The sequence below is a fragment of the Anastrepha ludens genome, chromosome 6 (genome assembly GCF_028408465.1).
Source record: "Anastrepha ludens isolate Willacy chromosome 6, idAnaLude1.1, whole genome shotgun sequence".
Taxonomy (NCBI): domain Eukaryota; kingdom Metazoa; phylum Arthropoda; class Insecta; order Diptera; family Tephritidae; genus Anastrepha; species Anastrepha ludens.
This window is the reverse complement of record NC_071502.1, coordinates 123,222,671-123,231,735: the sequence shown is the minus strand read 5'-3', so window position 1 is coordinate 123,231,735 and position 9,065 is coordinate 123,222,671. Positions and strand designations below refer to the sequence as shown.

The 9,065-nt window shown below is 37.1% G+C and overlaps 1 protein-coding gene across 1 annotated transcript; it reads right to left on the bottom strand.

The window, feature by feature from the left end:
- Positions 1–844: 844 nt before the first annotated feature.
- On the bottom strand, positions 845–4,707 carry LOC128868178 (cytochrome P450 6a9-like). The gene is made up of 2 exons (XM_054109987.1): positions 3,470–4,707; positions 845–3,397 (listed from the first exon to the last, which is right to left on the bottom strand). The coding sequence occupies exons 1-2, from the start codon at positions 4,569–4,571 to the stop codon at positions 2,976–2,978; spliced, it is 1,524 nt and encodes a 507-aa protein (XP_053965962.1). The 5' UTR covers positions 4,572–4,707; the 3' UTR covers positions 845–2,975.
- Positions 4,708–9,065: the final 4,358 nt, after the last annotated feature.

The window sequence follows — 9,065 nt, the reverse complement described above, 5'->3', positions numbered from 1 at the left end:
TTTATCAGAAATTCACTCACATCTCTTGACCGACAAACAATCACCGTTAGATACACCTTTAGGAAATTCACCAAATAAAAATTTTCTCAACTTTAGCATACAAGTCAGTTGTAGCCCTCTTTATTTTTAATTATTTTTTATAATTTTTTTTTTTAATAGAGGTGAGCATATACATTCCTACATACATGTTCACATACTTATATGGAAATGGGATGGTCAATAAGATGAAAATCGAATATATTTGAAATATTTTATCCAGGGCGTGGACCCTTAACTTCTCCCAATTCCTTGAATTTTTAATATAATAATAACAAAAATTCTTCAAATTATCCATCACTGTACATAATTTGCACTGAAGTCCACCACCTTCCCCTTTCACCTGATGATTAACATCACTTCTCCCACTTACTTACTTTTGCTACATACTAGCACTAGTTGCAGTCTGACCCATTTACGATGTTGATAGAAGAATACCGCGCAAATTTGTATTTATGTGCAGAGAGGTGTGGTAGTTTTTAATGATCTAATCATATTGATAAAAAAAATTTACATTCGGCTATGCAGATACTTTTAGTTTAAAAGTCAATTTCCATAAAATGATGTATTATTTGAAAAATGGTGTCCCAAAAAATTTATTGTAAAATATTGAAATCTCCGGAAGCGCCTTGAAAAAAAATTCGCAAAGGAAAAAAATTCTTAAAAGAGATATTTCTTGAGGTATCTCTGAAAGGATCTTCTTCGATTTTTAAATTTTTCATAGTTCTTGGAAACTAAAAAAAAATGTTGTTCGCTAAGAAAAATTAGCTTATCTGTTGTTCTAAGACTAAGAATTATTAAAAACAAACAGTTAAGCTCCGACGGATTTCTGAAGAATTATGTAAAAAAGTATAGTGCAAAATTTCAAAACGATTGGATCAGTAGATTTTGAGTTATAGCGCACACACTTCAGAAATAACAGCTTCCAGAAAAACGCTTTGAAGTCGAGTAGGTATTAGAAACCCGTGCAGGAGTAATGGGCCCCCAAATACTCATAACTTCATCAATGATTTGAAATTTTGACACATGATTGTGTGTCGAGTTGTTATGCATTCATGTTATCCATAGCGCTGGATAGGTCACACGCTTGAAAAACCACCAGATCACATCAAGAGACTGGAATGTGCAAGGGAGCAGGGGTCCCGGTCGGCCAAAGACCACTTGGCGAAGGTCGATGTTGCGCGAACTAGCAGATGCCGACATCACATGGGACGGCGTAAAAACAACAGCCCAGAACCATGTACAATGGAAGAGTCTTGTCGAGGCCTATACTCCCGGGCATTGATTATAAGTACTAACCCTTTGTAATCTGTAGATTTCATTATTAAAGTTGTAAGATTCTTCTGTCCAGTAGTGGAGCGGTGGTGGTCGAAAAAGCAGCCTATGCTAAAAAATTCGCACTCTCCATATTGACGAGGTCTTGTATAACATCTAATCGATAAAAACGCATGCAATTAGTCTACATATTACTTTTATCCCATACCGTGGTAGCTTTATTAAGTTCACTATTGCTATTCTATGGATGCGTAACATGGAAAGGCACCTCCCGGCGCTAGTGGCACCGGATTGGTCCCACACTCCGCAAACCAGGGTACTCGACGCCGCAAATTACAACTGGAATGCCATTTAGAGTGCAGCACCTAACAGAGTGCGATTTAGATATATTATACATGCCTTATGCTCCACGAGGAGATCAGGACAGCAGTAAGTAAGTAAAGTCGAAGCATCTACTCATCTTCTCCTCACTTATGCTGTATTCACGAAACTTAAATTCAAAAACTTGGACTACGAGTTTACGAACATTCCTAGGATGACTCTGGGGTTGATATTAACCGCCGTTCAAAGTTTTTTTATTAGCGTGCACCACCTCAAACGGTTACTATTAACAATTTTACTAGCGCTATTCTGACCTTCTTTGTTCTACTTTTTTCTCCTAACCACGATTTAGTGGTATCGCAAGACTGATTTTCTTTCAGTTCAAAACTGCCAGAACTGCCCTCAATTACATCTAAAATTATCATGTTTTTGACAACTCTCTTATTCTAACCCAACATAATCTAACTTTACTTGAGTTATCAGCTGTCATTATTACTCTGTTTGTACTTCATTTTTGTTTACCTACACTCAAATTGAGTAAATTCCACAAATATGCATAAGCGCTTTATTAGATCGTGTTACAAAGGCTACACGAGTTGAATCCACATATTTTTTCTACATTGGTCGAAATTTAACACGGGCAGACATTTTTGCATTAACACTTTTCAGCCTGACTAACGCTTCAAATTATAAATAAAATAAAATTATATAAGGTAAGTAAACGAATTTTCGTACGAAATGGATAAAAATACATCGGTCTTAACTCTACTGAGTTTTTAACCCGAGTTAAAACTTAACCTTTCATCCTAATTGGTAGAGCTAATAAGCTAATATTGAATATAAGGTAGCTCTTCTTTCGCATATTAATAAGCATCCAAGTGTATTTACTCACCCTATATCTGCGCAAACCAATTTGAATTTCACATCATACGTTGAACTCGTTCCACTTGACTATGAAATGAAAGGCAAAGAACGCAGTTGTGCATTTCATTCACCTAAAACACAAACAAAGTCTATTGCGCTAACAAAAAAGTGTTTACTGACTCTATTTTTTAGCAAAACGTAACAAATACTAACACAGTTTTACATACATTAAACCATAAACATGTTATCCTCGTTCTCACTTTGTCATTTCCGAGAAGAATTACATTGCAATCCGTTTAAGTATTTTGTGAATATTTCAAGAACACTTGAACTAGTTTTAAGTAACTAATTGCGAGACGAAGTGAGAATTCATTTTCGCAATTCAAAATGATAACTATTTGCTACTTAACTCTAACAGCTTATACAAACGCACACATATATACATACATACATACATATATGCAGAATAGTTAAAAAGCCTATGTCTGCACCTTCTCCACTTTCAGATGTACGCCGCCTTGCGGAAATAGCGGAAAAGATTTCTGATAAACGATCGGAATTTGGGTCTTCTCACAGGCTGAGAACTTATATTCGCGCAGAAGATAAGTCAAGCCGACGCACATCTGCATTTGCCCAAAGCGCATACCGATGCAATTACGCGGGCCATCGCCAAAGGGCAACCAGTCGACAGAGTCGCGCAACTTTACCGCCTCAGGAGCAAAACGTTCCGGGTCAAACGTATCTGGTTCGGGATAGATTTCAGGATCGTAGTGTATGCCAATCGTTGGAATGGTGACCATCATGCCCTTCTTGATGACATATTCCGGATGACCCGGCACTACATAGTCTTTAGCTGCTTGACGCATTAAGTTCGGCGCAATCGGGTATTTCCGCTGGGTTTCTTCGGTCGAGATAAGATATTACACTTTGTAGTTTTAGTGAACTATAAAAATCGACAACACATTTTACTCACCAGCAAGCACCATTTTCATATATTGCATCTCCTCCATGCACTCATAGCTGAACAGATTATTGTTGTGTTTTTTGATAGTCTCTGTGATCTCCATGCGCAGTCGTGTCTGTATATCCTGATGCAGCGCCAATTCGTACAGTGCGAATGCCAGAGTGGTCGCCGATGTCTCAAAACCTGCAACGAAAAATACAAATGCCTGCGCTGTCATCTCGCTCACGCTCAGCGCACGCATTTCATCGTTTTCGCTCTTCAAATGTTTGCTCTTATTTAGATCCATCAAAATATTCATAAAATCATTGGCGTGCACACAATTACGCTGACGATACTCCACGTTCTCACGCACGATACGCAAAAAGAAATCTGTTATATCTTGTGGCATAATGGCCATACGCAAACTACGTGCCGCATTCGGAAAGCTATTGATGAAAGCATTGACCAGTGCGCCATGACGACGCGCCCCTATTATTTTGCGTCCCATAACACGGAACTCAGCGTGGGGATCCTGCAGGCTGTTGCACTCGATCCCGAAAGCACAATTGCCAATCACATCGGTGGTAAAGCAGGCCATCATCTCCTTCCAATCCCACACATACTCATTCGCCGCAATACGTTTCGCCACGGCATCCATCAGTTGATCGGCCACTTTCAATACAGTTGGAAACATAAATTTCATTTTTCCCGAAGTGAAAGTAGGCGTAAGCTTATTACGCAACCCACGCCACTGATTTCCGTCCAAGCGAAAGAGATGCCCAGTGAGTGGATCGTCTTTCTCATTGTGAAATATGCCACGATCGGCAAAGTTATTGAAGTCCTTGATGAGTATACACTTAATAAGCGCTCTGTCCAAGACCAACACGGCGGGGCGTTGAAATAAATAGTAACCGCAGAAAGGGCCTGATCCCTTGTGGTTTGTATATATTTCGCGCAGAATTTCGGCGAAGCTACGTGTTTTCAGTAAGCCCTTCAAATTGCCAGCAAAAAAGTGTGGGGGATCGTGTGGTATGCCCTGGTAGCGCCAATAGTTCATGCGTCGATGCAACAAGTAGAATATAAATGAGAGCAGCGCCAATAACGCGGCTAATAAAAATGCAAGCACAGACATTATTATAGTTTACCGGCACTTGAACAACTGATATTTTGAATAGCGCTGCGGCTGCAAATGTATTAATAACAATAACTAAGAGAGCTTAGTGCAAGCGAACCGCAAAACAATGGGAATTCTAGGAATTGCGTACCGCGCGCCGCTCGCCCCGCAAGCCCAACTGCGAACCCTGTTTGTGGTAGTACATTTCTATACTGACCACTTAAGCTTTAAACTTGATTTATAATCATAAATGGGCCGCTACTGTTAAGGCAATACATACATAGATATAATTATATCTTAATTTAGATAAAGTCGTCGAGTAATGGCAAGTGTGCGAGTATTTACAAAGGAATTTACCAATAAGATACCAAGCGCAGTCATTGTATTGTGAGTAGGTGTATTCAGGATGAGCGCGATTGAGAGCAAATTGCAAAATTTAAAAGAAAATTATTGAATTCAAAAATAATATTCCAAAGTGGTGAAGAGTTATGTATAATTCATGCTCCGGGAGTGTTGTTTTCGAAGGTGGTAAGGTAAATTCAGTAAATAAGTTCATGCTTTTAAGAAGTTACGTGACGATGCAGAAAATGTTAGTTTATTCAATTAATTTTCTCATACAAATGCAATATTTGTAAAATGTGCTTTTAAATTTGCATTGCAAAATACTCAAAATTGCGTAACGGAATATCCGGAAGCGTCTCGAAAAAATATGTATTGTGGTGTAAATCATGATTCGCAGCAAAATTATATAAAAAATCAAAATGCTTTTTTTAAGAAAGATCTGGTATTTCTGGAAGAACCCCTGGGGCGATTTTTTTTAAATTTTTCTTAACCCTGGAAGCCCAATTTTCGCTAACAAAAAAGTAGCTAATTTCATTAATTATTATTAAAATAGAAACAGAAAATAAAATAAATTATTTCGCTTTGACTTACCTATTTTTAACGAAAGAAAATGAAAATTTTAACTGAAAGAGAAACAAATTAAAGTTTGTTTATGAACAAAATGAACAATATTTTGAGGTACATGAAAAGGCCAATATGTTAAAGAATATCCCTGTAAAATTTTAAGTTGATATCTTGATTACTTTTTGAGTTATATTCGAAAGCGCGGAAAAAACGCGATTTAAGTTTCGTTCTTACTCATCTTTTGTTCGACGCTCATCACTTCACTGACTTTATAGGGACATTTTAGACTTTCTATTAAGCTTAAAACATTGAAAAGATATTCTTTAAATTGAAAATAAATTTGTAAAGCAAAAAAAGAATGAAAGTTTGAGAGTGCTGGAGGAGCTGAAGGAGCTGAAGGAGCTGCCCCCTTTAAAGTGGAGCGTGTTTAAAAATTCGGCCTAGAGTACCGGGAGCTTAAATACTCATAACTTCGACAATCGACTTGAATGTTTTACACAACATTCTGAAGAATGAAAAATTCTTAAAAATTTGAGTCAAAAATAAGTTTTAATACTTTCAATAAAGTTGAACGATTCAAGCCTATGACCACTCATTCGATAGAAATTTTTGAACTCTGAAGAATGGCTACTTTTTGTAAAAACCGAGTACTTCCTAATATGAGATGCCTATGAGATTTGACAATTCGCTCCGAGTGCAAAATTAGAAAACTTCAGATTAAACATAAAACAAGAGTTTAGATAGAAAACAAGAGTTACGACATTGTTTATAAGCAAGTAATTACCGCCTCTTTCTACTCCCACGTAAACCCAGTTTTCAGTTGAGCGGACTCGTACATAAATGTAACGGTATTGTACCCAACAAGCGAGTTGCCAATACACCTGAGTAGGCCTTGATAGCTGCTTGACTATCCATACTTCTATTTGTGGAAGAAACAAGTTCGATGCAATTTTACTTTTCTTTAAGCTTTAACTTAATATTTTTATATTCATTCAATTTTTTTTCAGAACATGAATTTGCAATTTATTTACCCTTTTCATTTCACACCGTTACCTGAATACCCTCTATGCACTAACAAAGCGATTAAAAGCATTGAACTTTCAATTCCGTTCTCTGTGCCTTCTCATTAATATTGGCAATAGTACTCTTTCTCATGCATAAGTATTGTATGTGTGTGTGTGTAAGTATGTGCACTTTGTATTTTTCATTATGCATATTTTACTACATACTCCTCTTTGTTACAAAAAGACTGTTTCACATTCACCAACGCTCTCATATTTTATTATATGGGCAGTAACCAAACAAATGCCCCACTTAGCAAAATTTCAAAGAAAAGTCTTTAGTGATAAGCTGGCTGTATGATTGATTGCACATAATGCCCAAAGCCGGTGGATTTTTTGTTATCACATTTTATACATTTATTTTTATCCTTTTTCTACTTACGGGGAATTTATGCCAGTTCAATCGAAATATATATAAAAACTTACATATATACTATACTGTGGACCTTGTTTTTTTTTTTTCTAAGTAAAAAACTCTAGCAATATACAAATTTATTTATCAAGACATACTGCTCGGTTTTTCAATATTGATTGGCAAATTATGCAGCTGAGGCTTAACGAGAACATACGGAAAATTCTCGGAGTGTTTCGTTCATTTGACGACATGCATTCCCGACAAGTTTCCACCCGGTAATATTTCTTTTGTTGCAGAGAACTCGAATTTCTGAAAACTTTGTGGTGTGAGGATTAGTTGTGCTTGCGGACGATGTGATGTCAGTAGTGTAATTTCGACTAGTTGCAATATCGAAATGCTGAATAAGTTCGCGTGTCGACTATTCAGATGCCGAAGTCACTTAGTGACCGGAAAATGCCAACAGTCACTCCGAATTTCTTTATTAAGTAAACACAAACAATGTTTTTGCATACATTTGTATGTATATAACATTTTTAATTTTATAACTACAAACCCTGTTAAGGTATGGAATATGCTTTTTAAGCGCTCACTAGCGCTATCGGCTTATCGCATTGCCAAGTTTAAACAAAAAAAATTCGTTAGAGTGACGTCATAAGAAGTGGTGCTTTAGTATTAACAAAGCGCAGATAAATATGAATTTTAAATGAAAACTTGATAAACTGATAAGCCGTACATAAAAAAACATATGCATGCATATAAAGGGTTGTTAAGTTTCAAGGGCCGGTGTTGATTTTGAAATAAATACAATTTTTTTGGAAATGATTGTCATTTCTCTTTATTATGATAATATTGGTATAGCTCAATTATGTATGGAACAAAATGTTGGCCAAATGGCCGCCGCGGCCTCGGCGGCACACCTCCATCCGATGATCCAAATTTTCGATGACGCTGAGGCTTAATTGAGGTTATATGCCGTTAATGTGCCGAATTATCTCATCCTTAAGCTCTTGAAATGTTGCTGGCTTATTTACGTACACCTTTTCTTTCAAATAACCTCAAAGAAAGAAGTCCAACGGTGTCAAATCACATGATCTTGGCGGCCAATTGACATCGCCGCGACGTGAGATTATTCGGCCACAAAAATTTTCGCGCAAAAGAGCCATTGTTTCGTTAGCTTTGTGACAAGTGGCACCGTCCTGTTGAAACCACATGTTGTCCACATCCATATCTTCCTATTCGGGCCATAAAAAGTTCGTTATCATCTCACGATAGCGGACACTATTCACAGTAACTGCCTGACCGGCCTCATTTTAGAAAAAATACGGCCCAATGATGCCGCCGGGCCATAAGCCGCACCAAACAGTCACTCTTTGTGGGTGCATTGGTTTTTCGGCAATCACTCTTGTATTATCATTCGCCCAAATGTAAAAATGTGCCTCATCACTGAAGATGATTTTCTTTGATATGCATTTTTATTTGAACGCCGGTTTTCATAATAAGCCTGAATAACTTTAACGCATTGCTCGATTGTGTATCTTTCCATGGTTCAAATTGAGTTAATCTGAAATTGAAAAATGTCAAACCAAATGCAAAAAAAGCTTGACGTGTAGGTGCGGTTCACATTCAACATCGGCCCTTGATATTTAACCACCCTTTATATAATATGTGAGCGTGTTAGTGCATATACAGTGAGAGCATGAATATGTATTTGGTACTCTGGAACTACTCAAATAGTCATTCAAAAGAATATTCCACAAACAGAAAGCTCTGTTATTTCCGGGCAAAATGGAATATAATGATATCTCAAATTGTTGCCCATTATACGTAGGCCTAGTGGTGAGACTAGCAAAATGAACTCTCCAGCAGAGTATTAAACGAAAATCACCTGCATACACGTATGCGCTAAAAGAAGATCAGGGAGGCAGCATAGCGCTAAGGTCCGTTCTTAGAGGTTTTTTTGCGCTTTAGATGAACTTTTCTTACTTTATGAGAAAATAAAAGCCTCACATACATTTACTTCTTCTTCTTCTTGATGGCGATTTACGGGCTAGGCCACTGTAGCGGCATAATTATATCTGAATTCGATGTGATTCGCAAAATATTAATATAATATAAACACATCTTTTACTCTGAAGTCAACGATTTAATGCCCATTTTTGGGTTTTTTCTTAAGAAGTCTGTGAAATAGAT

What these genes read in the sequence shown, in the direction of transcription:
- LOC128868178 (XM_054109987.1), bottom strand. Translation starts at nt 4,571, where the DNA reads ATGTCTGTGCTTGCATTTTTATTAGCCGCGTTATTGGCGCTGCTCTCA. An exon ending in TATGAAAATGGTGCTTGCTG is followed by an intron (nt 3,398 to 3,469) that starts GTGAGTAAAATG and finishes TCTCGACCGAAG; the next exon opens with AAACCCAGCGGAAATACCCG.